Below are 13,471 nucleotides of genomic sequence, written 5' to 3' on the forward strand. Positions count from 1 at the left end.
CTTCATAAATAACTCAAGCATTTACTAATACCTTATTTATGCTTAATTTTGTGTAATTATTAAGTGTTACCATTAAGGAATGTTTTACACTAATATACTTAATAATTATGGAGCTACAAGACATTTTACTGAAGTGGAGCCTTTGATAACTTTTTCCTTTCACCTGTACCATTTAGGGGTTTCCAAGGCAGATCACCTGCCTCCAAATTTTGCCACTCTACCTCTGTCTGCTCCATCTTCAACAGCCTTTGCACGTTATATCCTCTGTCCCTTTCCTTCCTCAGGCTGAACCTGTAGTCACATTTTTGTACCCGAATTTCAGCCAACAGAGCAAACTTCTCTCAGAACTATCAGGCATGAAATTCAAAAACAACTTTTTTTCTGTTCATGTGGTTTAGTTTTTATAAAACAGTAAATTTGAAAAGTCATGGACATGAACAGTAATTATGTTGTACAAATAAAACATAACTGAAGAGCTTGCATATATCAGACGACCAACAATTACAGAAACATAAAAATTATGTTTACAAAGATTTTGCAAGGTGTTTTAGACTACAAGATCTTAAAATATTTTTATTCTGCATCCTTATATTTATTATGTCAAAACACAGTTAAAGCAAATTAAGCAGATAAAGACATTTTAAGCAAATTTCTCTGTTCATTAATACACACTAAAATAACAACAAAATAAGTATATTTAATTGTTTTTAAAACTGATTTATTACAGTTTATTTGCACAAGACAACTTTCACCAATCATTATTTAAAAGATCATCAATTCCCAAATATCTGTGCAGAAATGTTCTTGCCATGCACAAAACTTCTGTCAGATTTTTGAAAAACAAGAATTCTCTTCGTGGCATCATGTGTTATGATATTGAGTGTGGATGATCCTAAATCAGTAGATTTTGCTGGCTACCTGCTGTCTGCATTCTGCCACATTTACATTTTTCTACATAAGGAAGCACGTTGATCTATAAGTGGAAAAAGCAGTGACAGAGAGATGTCTGCATCCCAAAGCCAACAAAAGCAGTAGAAAATCTGATAGAAGAAACTGAAACCAATGGTGTCTGATTATGAAGTGCTTGAAAATCAAAGTTAATAGAACATAGGTTACAGTTAAAGACAAAAAACCCAAAAGAAATTATTCTAAATATTTATAAAATATTTATGAAGAATTAATCACTATTTTTGCAGTTACTTAGCCCAACTCAGTCTTCCTACTTCTACAGTTTTAATATAGGTTGATTTTGCTAAACAATTTAACAATTTAATGAGAATCTCATAATCAATACTCAATACTCAAATAACCTGTGTCATAGATAGACAATAGTATTAGAAAAGATAATGCCTTTAGTAAAAAAGAACAGTTACAGATTGCTGCTTTTATTATTTCCCTTATTTCTAATAAGATAAGAACATAAGATAACCCTTTATTGTCATTGCACAGTGATTCCACTGCTGCACAATGAAATACACAGAATGTTACTGTATGATGCACTTCTCCATTGCCACAGCTACAATTCCACTTGAAAGACCCACTGCAGCACCTGTTGCACCTCCAACTACAACTCCCACTGGACCAGCAGCAGCACCAGTAACAGCTCCACTAAGAGCAGCTCCAGCAGCTCCAGCAACAGCTCCAAGAAGTGTATTAGTTACAAAGCTCCGGATAAATTTATTATCTCTCTCTGCCTGTGCTCTTGCTTCTCTTGAGGTTATCTCTGGAGTTTCCCTCTGAAGTCGTTCCATCTCTTCTGTGATCGCTTTCTCAGCCTTTCTGAACATTTCATTGGTGTAGTATCTTCCTCCATTTCTCTCAACCATGGTGTTGATTATCTCCAGCAGCTCTCTGACCTGAAGGGGATCGTTGCTTTTGTTGTTAAAAACATGGTATACTCCACCACACTGACTGATGAAGCGCCTGATAGCTGGATCATCACTGATTAAGTCCTTTATTTTGGTTTTATATCCCTCCAGATTGTCTCCACGGGTGAAAAGGACCATAGTGTAACTTGATGCTTCTCTTCCAAACATTTTATGAAGGGTTTCCACTGTTTCTACATCTTCTTTGGTGAATCTTCCAATCTCGATCAGAATCAGGAACACATGAGGGCCAGGAGCACCAAAGGAGATACACTTCGCGATTTCTTTCATCACATCAGTATTTTTTTTTTTATTGTCAAACAGACCTGGAGTATCCACTACAGACAGCTTTTGACCATCAAACTCACATGTTTTTTTCTCACACTGTTCTGTCATTGAACCGAAAGCTAGCTTACATTTAAAAGCTTTGCTTCCTAAGATGGTGTTTCCTGTTGAACTCTTACCAACTCCTGTTTTACCAACAAGCACAATCCTGAATTCTTTCTTAGTTTCCTTTGCCATCACTGGTTTTGTTGTTTTCACTCGTTCCACTGCACCTGTTGAGAAATCAGACGAGCTCTGTAACTTGGCCTTGCAAGACTACCCACATGAGATTAGCTAATGATCTCCTGTTCATGACTCTGAACTGATTGGCTTAGTTTTTTTTTTGTCCCGTTTGGATCTATAGCCATCAGAATTGTTGTCTTGAGGCCAAGAAAGATGCCAAGCGGATTTATTTTACCAAGTGGATCATCATGGCCTTGCCATATTGGTCCATTTGGTTGACCTTTATTATAATTATGAATTTATTTTATTTTCAGTTGCAAACGGGACAGACATAACTGTGGGATAGGACAGGGGGAAAGAATGAAAGAAAGAGGGGGAGAGAAAGAAAGAAAACCAAAGGGGAGAAGAGACGGTGAGAAGGGGGGGAAGAGAGAAAAAAAAACAAACAACAAAAAAAACTCCTGGGTCACCTGTTTGGAGAAAAAAAAAACAGAGGAGACAGCAAACAACAAAGAGCAACATAATAATAGAAAAAAAAGCACCATCACAATAAACTAGCTAGTCATAGATATCAATAGTTACTAAATAATAAACGATAATAAACTGATTTGCTTAGTTTATTTGTATGTACAAAAACTGGCACTTGTTTTAGTATGTGTTAGTTTTTAATGCCTCTTAATATTTAGACACACAATGCTCAAGTCAAGCTCATTCAAATTCTCTGTCCATGTACCTTCACTTGCATTACATGTGTAACTGTTCTTTTTCACTGAAGTTCAATGTGTTTCCTTATGTAGAGATAATTTGCTTATGACAATAAATTTGTGCATTTTGAGAACATGTCTGCTTAGTTATTAGTGATTTAGGTTCAGTGAGTTTATCATTTCAATGATGATTGGTGAAAGTTTTCTTGTAAAAAAATTGGAAGAAATCAGTTTTTATAAAATTAAATATACTTATTTTTTGTTCTTTTGGTGTGTGTTAATGAACAGCAGAGAAAATTGCTTCAAGTCTCCTTGTGGAGAAATGCCCCCACAAAATAATACTTACCCACATTTTTTTTATAAAAATACCAAACTACACTTACTTACTTGAACAGACAAAAAGGTTTTAGTTTTTGGATTTCATGCCTGATAGCTTCTCAGAGAAGTCCGCTGTCCTTCTCGAAACAACTAGTAGCTTGCGGCAGATGGCTGAGCTCCTTCCCACTGTTACCAAAATGCTTGCTCCTAACCACATAGCAAGCAGGTCTGGCCCGGATATCGTGTCAAGCCAGCGCTGCTGGCTGACTTCTTGCATAGTAAGTGGTATTTCACCCAGATATGGGCCAGGCCTGGAGTAGATGGCACTGTTTATGTGATGGCATGCCATATCTAGCCCAATTGTGGTTTGGTTTCTGTGGCCCAGGCTCATAGAAAACAGGTCTGGCCCAGATCCTGCATCAAGCTGGAACTTCTCACTGACCGGTGTCGTGTCAGGGTGTATGTCAATCAGATGTGGGCCAGGTCTGGCAATGATGGCACTATTTTCCTATTTTAGTTAGAAAACCCAAATGCCATGTTGCAATACCATACTGCTATGGTAGCCAATGTTTCAAATGCAGGTTGGACAGGTTTGTGAGTGTACACTTTATCCAAAACCTAGTGAGGGTTTACTCATGTTTCCCAGTGGGTGGCTGTAGCTCAGGAGGTAGAGCAGGTCACCTACTGATCGGAAGGTAAGTGGTTAGATCCCTGGCTTCTCCAGTCTGCATGTCAAGAGTGTTTATCAATGTAGTTAGGAAGCGCTCAGTGTTAGATTTGTATTGTTGATTGTCATTTATGCTTAGAAATATCTACTCATATATGCTTAGAGTTGTATAATCAATGTCATGTTGGTAGAGGTTTTATCCTTAATAGACTGCAAAGACTTTGTGTGCATTCCAGAGTGCTCTGGCATTCACACCCACATCCTAGGAGCATGGGAGAGGTTGTGCCTTGTTTTATTGTTTCATGGTAGGATAAACATATCTATGTCAGTTTTAGGCTAAGTGCCTTTTGTTTAGATGAAATGCTGAACTTCCAGAACAGCAGGTTTAGGGAAGTCAAGTCAAGTCAAGTCAAGTTTATTTATAAAGCACATTTAAAAATAACCAAGGCTGACCAAAGTGCTGTACAATAAATACAAGTAAAAGAAACAATAGAACACAATTTCATAAAACACCTCGCTAATAAAGGCAATAAATAAACAAGTAAATTAAGCCTTTCTAAAAGCCAATGAAAAGAGGTGAGTTTTAAGAGCAGTTTTGAAAGTTTCTAGGCTTGTGGAGAATCTGACGTGAGGAGGTAAACTGTTCCACAGTCTGGGTGCAGCCACAGCAAAAGCCCTCTCTCCCCTAGTCTTTATTCTATACCTGGGAACATCTAAAAGCATCAGGTCAGCTGACCTCAAAGATCTCCTGGGGCGATAAATGCTAAGGAGTTCTGACAGGTAAGAAGGTGCAGTGCCATTTAAAACCTTAAAAACCAGCAGTAAAATTTTAAAATCAATCCTAAAAGCAACTGGGAGCCAGTGGAGAGAGCAGAGAACCGGAGTGATGTGGTCTCTCTTTTTGGAACCGGTCAGCATGCGAGCAGCAGCGTTCTGCACCAGTTGAAGGCGATGCAGACAGGAACGATCTAGGCCAGCATAGAGGGAATTACAGTAGTCCAGCCGTGAAGTAATAAAGGCATGGACCACTCTTTCTAGATCGTTCCTGCAAAGGTAGGACTTGACTTTGGCTAAAATCCGTAAATGATAAAAGGATCCCTTGACTACAGAGCTGATTTGTTTATCAAGTTTAAAAGCACTGTCAAAAATAACACCGAGGCTCTTTATGGAAGAAGTACAATCGGAGGTTAGGGGTCCCATAAAATCAAAAGAGAAGTTGGGATCTTTAGGAAGCCCAAACACAATGATTTCAGTTTTACTTTCATTTAGATGTAGGAAGTTAAGAGCCATCCAAGTCTTAATGTCAGACAGACAGGAGAATAATGGCTGCAAAGAATCCTTGCAGTCCAACCTCAGAGGGAGGTAGATCTGAATATCATCGGCAAAGATGTGGAAGGACACATTATGTTTGCGCAGCACATCGCCCAGAGGGAGCAAATACAGAATAAACAGCAGGGGGCCTAGTATGGACCCCTGAGGTACGCCACAAGTTAAAGGAGCTCTGGGAGATGACAGTTCACCAAGGTGAACAGAAAAACTCCTGTTATTCAAATAGAACTGGAAAAACTTTAAGACAGTGCCCTTCAAACCGACACAGTGTTGAAGGCGGGATAACAGTATGTTGTGATCAACAGTGTCGAAAGCTGCTGTCAGGTCCAAGGTTACTAGGACAGCAGCACAACCAGAGTCAACAGTTAAAAGCAAATCATTAAAAACTCTCAGTAAGGCGGTTTCCGTGCTATGCCGAGCTCTAAAACCAGACTGAAACTTCTCATAGAGATTGTTGTTGTCTAAAAATAACTGGAGCTGCGTGAGGGCGGCTCGTTCCAGTACTTTGGACAGAAAAGGCAGGTTGGAGATGGGCCTATAATTAGAGAGTAAAGATGGATCTAGATTAGGCTTTTTGAGGAGAGGTTGAACAACAGCGTGCTTAAAGGGTGTTGGGAAACAACCAGAGCTGAGGCAGGCATTGATCAGGACCAGAAGGACAGGTCCAACTGAGTCCAGAACCTGCTTCAGAAGCCGAGAGGGGATAGCGTCAGTGGAACAGTTTGTAGTCTTAACCTTGCAGACTGTTTCATGCAGCTGAGAAAGAGAGATTGGCTCAAACTGGTTAAAGGCAGAATGGCACAAAGAAGAAACACAGGGATTGGAAGGTGGAGATGGGATGACAGACTGCAAGGAGGAAATCTTATTTACAAAGAAATTTAAAAAGTCATTACAGAGGGTGGCAGAAGGTGTGAGGCTGGTGGGTGTATAAGGATTTACAATGGAATTTAAAACACGAAACAGAGTCTGAGGTTTATGGACATTACTGCTAACCAGGTTTGATATGTAAGAGGACTTTGTCTCTTTAACGGCTTTCTGATAAGTTGAAAGAGAGTCTCTCAGGATGTTAAAGGAAATGTGCAGCTTGTCCTTTTTCCACTTTCTCTCAGCACACCTGCAGGAGTGCCTGAGAGCACGAACAGAGTCTGTAAACCAGGGTTCAGCGTGGGCTTTGGGACGGAGTGATTTTAGGGGAGCGATGAGGTCCAGAATAGAAGTGCATGTTGAGTTAAAAAGAGCAGTTAAATCATCTGCACACAGGGAATCAATCCAATCCACCGTGGAGAGCTCAGAGTTTCTAAAAGCAGCAGAAAACTGGGATGGTACATGGGTATTGATGATCCGGTGATGGCGTGAAGGAGGTTTAACTGCAGCATCAGAGCAATGTGCAGTGGCAGAAAATAGAACAGGAAAATGATCAGAGATGCACGCACTCTCACAAATTTCAGAGACGTGGATACCCAAGCCGTGAGACATGACGAGGTCCAATGTGTGACCTTTCTCATGTGTGGAGCCAGACACACACTGAGTAAGGTTGAAGGACTCCAGCAGTGAAACAAAGTCTCTAACCAGAGGTTTAGATGGACAGCACACATGAATGTTCAGGTCACCAACAATAAGAAAATGATCAGAATCTACTGAAAGTCCTGAAAGGAATTCCCCAAACTCACTGATAAAGTCCTTGTTGAATTTGGGAGGACGATATACCACTGCACACAGTAACGGAGTGGATGAGTTTAATTTAAAAAGCTGTAGTTCAAAGCTGGAAAAGGAGGAAGATGAAATCTGATTACAGTCATAAACAGATATGAAAACACAGGCAAGGCCTCCGCCTTTGCCAGAGGATCTGGGAGTGTTGAAAAAACAACAGCCTGGAGGAAGAAGCTCAGAGAAAGCCACAGTCTCACCAGCATGCAGCCAGGTCTCCGTCAGGAACATAAAATCCAGATCATAAGAAGAGAAAAAATCCTTGAGCAAAAACGTCTTATTGGAGAGGGATCGAGTGTTGATCAAAGCCATAGATAAGGTGAGATCAGTAGCTGTCATCGGGGTTGATGTGCGGGTGAGTGGGCGCAGGTTAGAATTAGTAGTACCAAGTCTGCGGATCCGTGGCTGTAAAGGAGCCGATGACCCAGGACCCGGAACAGAAACAACGAGCGACGCACTTGGAGAATCACGCAGGAAAGGAGCAGACACCAGGCGTGGGCCGGAGATGGCAGAGAGTCGCCCACCAGAGGAGAACGCCGCCGCCGGCATGGCGAGGAATGAGCCAGATGACCGAGGGAGGCGCGGGCCAAGAAGCGGGCCTACCGGTAAAGCTGGAGCAACAGCAGGCGGAGTTGGAGAGACAGTTTGCACCCAGGGTCCCCTGGATTGAAGTGAGCCCCTCACCGCGGCAGAGTAGCAGAAACCCATCTGGGCGAGGAGAGGATCAGCCAGGCAAGAAAGTGACAGGAATGCCTTTGTACGAGCCAGGAGACCACTTCGCTTCCCTCGTCTTCTCCAGCGTTTTCTCCGGTGTAGTTTGGGAGGGAGGAACCAGGTGCGACGTAGGTAAGGTGGAATGCCATCGAACGGAGGAGGCGCACCGCTTGTTTGCCCATCAGAGACAGAGGACAAAGGTGCTGTCACTGCTGAGTCTCGGATGATAAAAAGAGTTTTTCGGTCATAAGTCCAGAGCGAGTTAATTTCCACAGTTAAGGCAAAGAACAGCAAACAGAAAACCAGAAAACAGGAGGAGGAGTGACGGCGAGCCGAACATACTGGCGCCATCTTGCCAACTCCAAATCTAAGCTCACACAGCTGCCAATGTGTGCGAGCGGAACGTGTGGGCCACATCTGGAAAACCAGTTCTGGGCCACCAAAGGGCCGTCATTCTTTGCAGTATGTGGGCCATGTGTAAGAACATTGCGTGGGCCAGATCGGGGCCACACCAATTTTGCTATGTGGGTACAAGCAAGGTAATATGATTGTTGGATTTTTCTCTGTATGTATCATTATAGGGTCTACCTTACAATATAAATTGTTTCATACATCCTGTCTGGGATGGGGGTCTATAGACAGTTTGTGGTATGCTTTGGCCACTAAACAACTGACACAATGACCAGGAAAGTGCAGAAGGGACAGGTGAAGAAGCCTTGCTGCTAGTATGTTGGCTATTAGCTAAGCTAAGCTACCAAAATTCAAAAGACACAATGCGTAAATACTGTGAATATAATGAGTGTGTGAAGCAACAGAGAGTGTGTTTCAAATAAAGCACCTTTTTGCAGATCCTCCCTGAACACCACTCCTGTTGTAAAGAAACCTTTCACACTTTTGTCAGGTGTCTGATTCTGCCCTATGGGTATATTCTTTGGTCGTGTCCAAATTCATGGGCTGCATCCTCCTGAGGACTCGGCCTTCGCGGTCTACGTGGGCCGGGTCCTCAGAAGGTCGGGTAAGCCGGAAGTAAATGGCTGCGGAAATTGGACGGTCTAGCCTTCTGATTAGTGTCACTGCTGTCTCGGTGGAGTTTAATAAACTCAGCTGTCTGCTCCTTGCTATCTAAAATACAACAGGACACTGGCGTAAATTCTCCACCGTCTCATACTTCTGTTTAATCTGTTTTCTGTTTGACGTTTATTCAGCTGTGTAAAAACCAAGGAGGAACCCACCCGGGGGATTAATAAAGTTTTATTTTATCTAATCTAATAACTTTAATCTCAGCCAAACCGATTTACTCACGAACAAACAAAACACTGAAAAAAGCCCAACAATAACATTTTTAGGTTGTCTAAGTGACTTATATATTACGTTTAACCCGAGCAGCGAAAGTCCGCGGTGATCTGAAAATGATGTGCCGGGAGTTGTGCCGTTCTCGGCCGCATCAGTAACCCTCGAGCTCCCGGCTAGCTATCGAGCTGGTGGGTAGCAGATGTCTCCGAAAACGTCGAAGCACTTTTGCAAATATGCGATATCTTGATAAGCCGAGCAGATATTTGATGTTTACACAGCTACTGAAAATATGTTAGAAGTTTATTTTGTGACCCAGAAACATTAGTATGAGTAATTTTAAAACTTAGTAGCGACCGCCATTGTTGGAAACTGGAGTTTGGCTGGGCCGCGCTATGAATTCTGGGATATGGTAGGGCACAAAGGACACACCCGACCCATCCTTCAAATTCGGGGAAAATGAGGACGCATTTGTCGGCTGCATTCAGATGAGTCTACGAATTTGGACAGCCTTCGGCGCATCGCTGTGATGTAATCAGTCTACAAATGCGGCCTCAGGAGGATGCAGCCCATGAATTTGGACACAAACTTTGTAAAATCATGACAGGAAGTTAAATTTCAACCAGCATCATTGCTGTTAATGAATTCTCCTGAAAATTTAAAGTTGGGTTTTTTGAGTGACACATTTCTCTCTGATAATGTCTCTGTGTATGGTTATCTTTGGCACAGAGCTTCAGCTGTGAACACAACACCAGGTAAATCACCTACTATTGAAATCTGTATTTGTTAAAGGGAGCCAATTGATTTTTTTTTCCAGGTAGAGGATTAAAAAATAATATTCTGAAACCTGGATCAAGGTTATAGGAATGTTTGGGTTTCACAAAGCTTCCTTTCCTTTTGAGTAACAAAAGAAAATAAATTTTGTTATTTATCAGTAAAAGGTCAAGTTATTACTCCCAAAAGTAAATTGAACCAGAGCACCTAAATTTATCCTTGCTACTTTAAAAAACAACATTATAACTGCCAAATAACAAACCCTTAATGTGTTTGAAATTTCTCAGACATATTGTTTTTTTAAAGATATGTGTTTGAACATTATGTAAATAAAAGATTTAAATGGACTTACTGGCCATTATTGTCTTTTGCAGTCAGTTGATCTGTGAAGTGTCCCTGTCGATATCCTGCTGCTCACTAGTTTCATTTCCGTATTAGCTCTGTTATTAACTGCTTTTAGTCTCCTCCCTTTAAACACATCATGGCCTTTCATAGCTGAGTCTTGAGACAGACCAAGTGAAACACTCATACATTAGTCCTACTGCTGGATCAGGTTTGGTATGCTTATATCAGAGATGTCTTTTTATTTCAACCTGACACTCAGAGTCATCATTTCAAATGTTAATTTAAAATAGTTACCATTGTCAAGTGAACTCTTGCTTTAGGGATTTTTTTTTCAACATTATGTTTATTAAAGTTTTACACATATACATATATTAAATACATACACAAACAAATTTACACAACAAACGAAACACAAGGTACATTCAATGAAAGCACTTGAGTCCATGAGACCTCTGACAGATTTTAAAGAATAATTTTCAGCTTGCAGCATATGGTTGTGGTCCTGTACAGGGAATAGCTAGGCTGTCCCTGTCTCACACAGTAAACCAGATAGATCTTTATTCCCAATATACTGGATGTAGCGCCCCCAAATTTTCTGGAAAATTTCTTGTTTATCTTTTAGAGTATATGTAATTTTCTCTAATGGTAAACATAAAGACAATTCTTTGAACCAATGTGAAATACTTGGTTTGCCAAGACTCCTCCACGTTAGAGCTATCACTCTCTTTGCTTGTAGTATTCCCATGTTTATGAAGATTTTTTCAAAATGATCTATGTTACACCCTACAGGATATAATCCCAGTAGGAAAAGTTTGGGATCCATCACAAGTTTAATTGACAAAATCTCCTTTATCATTGCTCCAACCTCTTCCCAAAACTCCTTTATTTTTGGACATGACCATAAACAGTGGAGCAATGTGCCCTTATCTTCTTCACATCTATTACAGATATCAGGAATCTGCATATTAAATTTGTTAAGTTTTTCTGGTGTTATGTACACTCTCATCAACCAATTAAATTGTAGCAATTTTAGACGTGTGTTCCCTGTCTGTGTTTGGGCTAGCTTACATGCTCTACTCCATTGTTCCACTGTCAAGTCCTCCTGTAAGTCATACCTCCAAGCTTCAAGCTTAGTAGCAGATGAATCAGGAGAGGATGTCATCATCAAGTTGTATAATTCAGATATCATCCCTCTACCATGGGGTTTTTGGTTAGGATTTTCTCTAATGTGGACAGCGGGGGAATATGTGTAAAATCATTATGATAAGACCTGATAAAACTCCTAAACTGTAGGTATTTGAAAAAGTGCTTTCGGGGAATATTAAATTTAGAGATTAGTTGTTCAAAACTTAAAAGTCTTCCATCACCCCCGAAAGCATCCTTCACCAGTCCCAGCCCCGAGTCTGCCCACATTTTAAAACCACCGTCCGCCCTACCCGGGGCAAAATAATTGTTGCCCCAAATCGGGCTAAAAACGGAGAGGGGAGATTTTACGTTTAAATATCTTTGAGTGACATGTAAGATATAAATCATGTTTTTAACTATAGGATTAAGCGTAATGTCTTTGAGTTTATTATATTTATCAGAGTATACATATGTAGGAAGTGGAAGCCTAAGAGAGAGAGACTCAATAGTTCTCCATGCGGGGGGCTTTTCTGCAGCATAATAGAACATTATAGTTCTTAACTGGGCTGCCCAGTAATACCAAACCATGTTAGGACATTGCAGCCCTCCTGCATCAAAGGGCAAGTACAAAAGTGATAAGCGAAGTCTGGGACGCTTGTTATTCCATAAAAACTGATTAAACAGTTTTCTTATTTTAAGGAAAAAGTCTGAGGGGGGTGGCAAGGGGATATTCTGAAACAGATACAGAAGCTTAGGGAGCACGTTCATCTTTAGTATATTTATTCTACCAATCAGTGAAATTTGGAGACTCGACCATCTCTCCACTGATTTGGATATGTCAGTCATAATTGGACTATAATTATGGTTCACCACCTCTTCCAATTTTGGGACAATCTGAATACCTAGATAAGTAAACTGATTCACATTTCTAAAATGGCAGGTGTATTTAGGTGGATTCATCCTTTCTTCTGAGTTCAAAAGCATTATAGAAGATTTTGATTTATTGATTTTATAACCAGAAATATGTCCAAATTTTCCAATTAGGTCTAAAATGGCTGGAATAGACTTTCCCAGATTTTTAAGAAAGAGGATCACATCGTCAGCATAAAGAGCTATTCGATGGTCGAGCCCTCCGATCCCTATACCCGTGATCATACCGTGTTCTCTTACAGCAATAGCAAGTGGTTCAATTGCAATTACAAATAAAAGGGGGGATAGGGGGCAACCTTGTCTACAACCTCTCCCAATCTCAACTGGTTTTGAGATAACATTATTAGTAATTATTTCTGCATATGGGTTATTATATAGGAGCCTGACCCAGTTACAGAATCCCACTCCCAAACCAAAGCGACCAAGAACCTCAAGCAAATAGGGCCATTCCACCCTATCGAAAGCCTTCTCGGCATCTAGTGCCAAGAAAGCTGTATCTGAAGACCCCCCTTGCTCGTACAAAATATTTAACACTCGTCGAACATTGTGGAATCCCTGACGCCCAACCATGAACCCATTTTGATCTTCCTTGATGATGTCTGGCAAAAGGCCCTCCAGTCTCTTTGCTAGAATTTTACAGAGTATCTTTAAGTCTGAGTTTAAGAGGCTAATTGGCCGCAGGTTTTCACATTTATCATTCGATTTTCCAGGTTTGGGAAGAAGTGTAATTAAGGCCCCCCTCAGAGTGGGTGGGAGTATCCCCTTTTGAGCAGATTCAGAAAACATTTCCAAAAGGGGTGCATTTAATTTGGATACAAACTTTTTATAGATATCAATTGGCAGACCGTCTGGCCCTGCAGCCTTTCCAGAATTCATACTCATTATTGCCTCTGAGATTTCGTCCAGAGTCAATTTAGCCCCCAGTCTCAAGGATTCCTCTTCTTCTATTCTGGGGATATTCATATTGTCAAGAAAAGAGAAAAAATTGGGGTCCGGTTCACCTGAGTTTAGGTCAGAACTGTATAACTTTTCATAATAGATCTTGAAAGAGTCACTTATTGCAGCAGGGTCAGAGATCGTTTCCCCTTTATCATTTTTAAGTGCCGTGATTGATCTTTCTAATTGGAATTGTTTTATACGCCAAGCCAGAATTTTACCTGATTTCTCCCCTTGATCAAAAATGGACTGCTTAAGTT

General features: G+C 40.7%; 1 protein-coding gene across 1 annotated transcript; it reads right to left on the reverse strand.

The window, feature by feature from the left end:
- Positions 1-732: 732 nt before the first annotated feature.
- LOC102305899 (GTPase IMAP family member 7) lies at positions 733-10,286 on the reverse strand. The gene is made up of 2 exons (XM_005952224.2): positions 10,228-10,286; positions 733-2,422 (listed from the first exon to the last, which is right to left on the reverse strand). Exons 1-2 carry the CDS (start codon positions 10,232-10,234, stop codon positions 1,485-1,487), a joined length of 945 nt encoding a protein of 314 aa, XP_005952286.1. The 5' UTR covers positions 10,235-10,286; the 3' UTR covers positions 733-1,484.
- Between the last annotated feature and the right edge of the window lie 3,185 nt (positions 10,287-13,471).

Source organism: Haplochromis burtoni, unplaced genomic scaffold (assembly GCF_018398535.1).
Source record: "Haplochromis burtoni strain Fernald_Lab_line unplaced genomic scaffold, NCSU_Asbu1 Contig_1352, whole genome shotgun sequence".
NCBI classification, from domain to species: Eukaryota; Metazoa; Chordata; class Actinopteri; order Cichliformes; family Cichlidae; genus Haplochromis; species Haplochromis burtoni.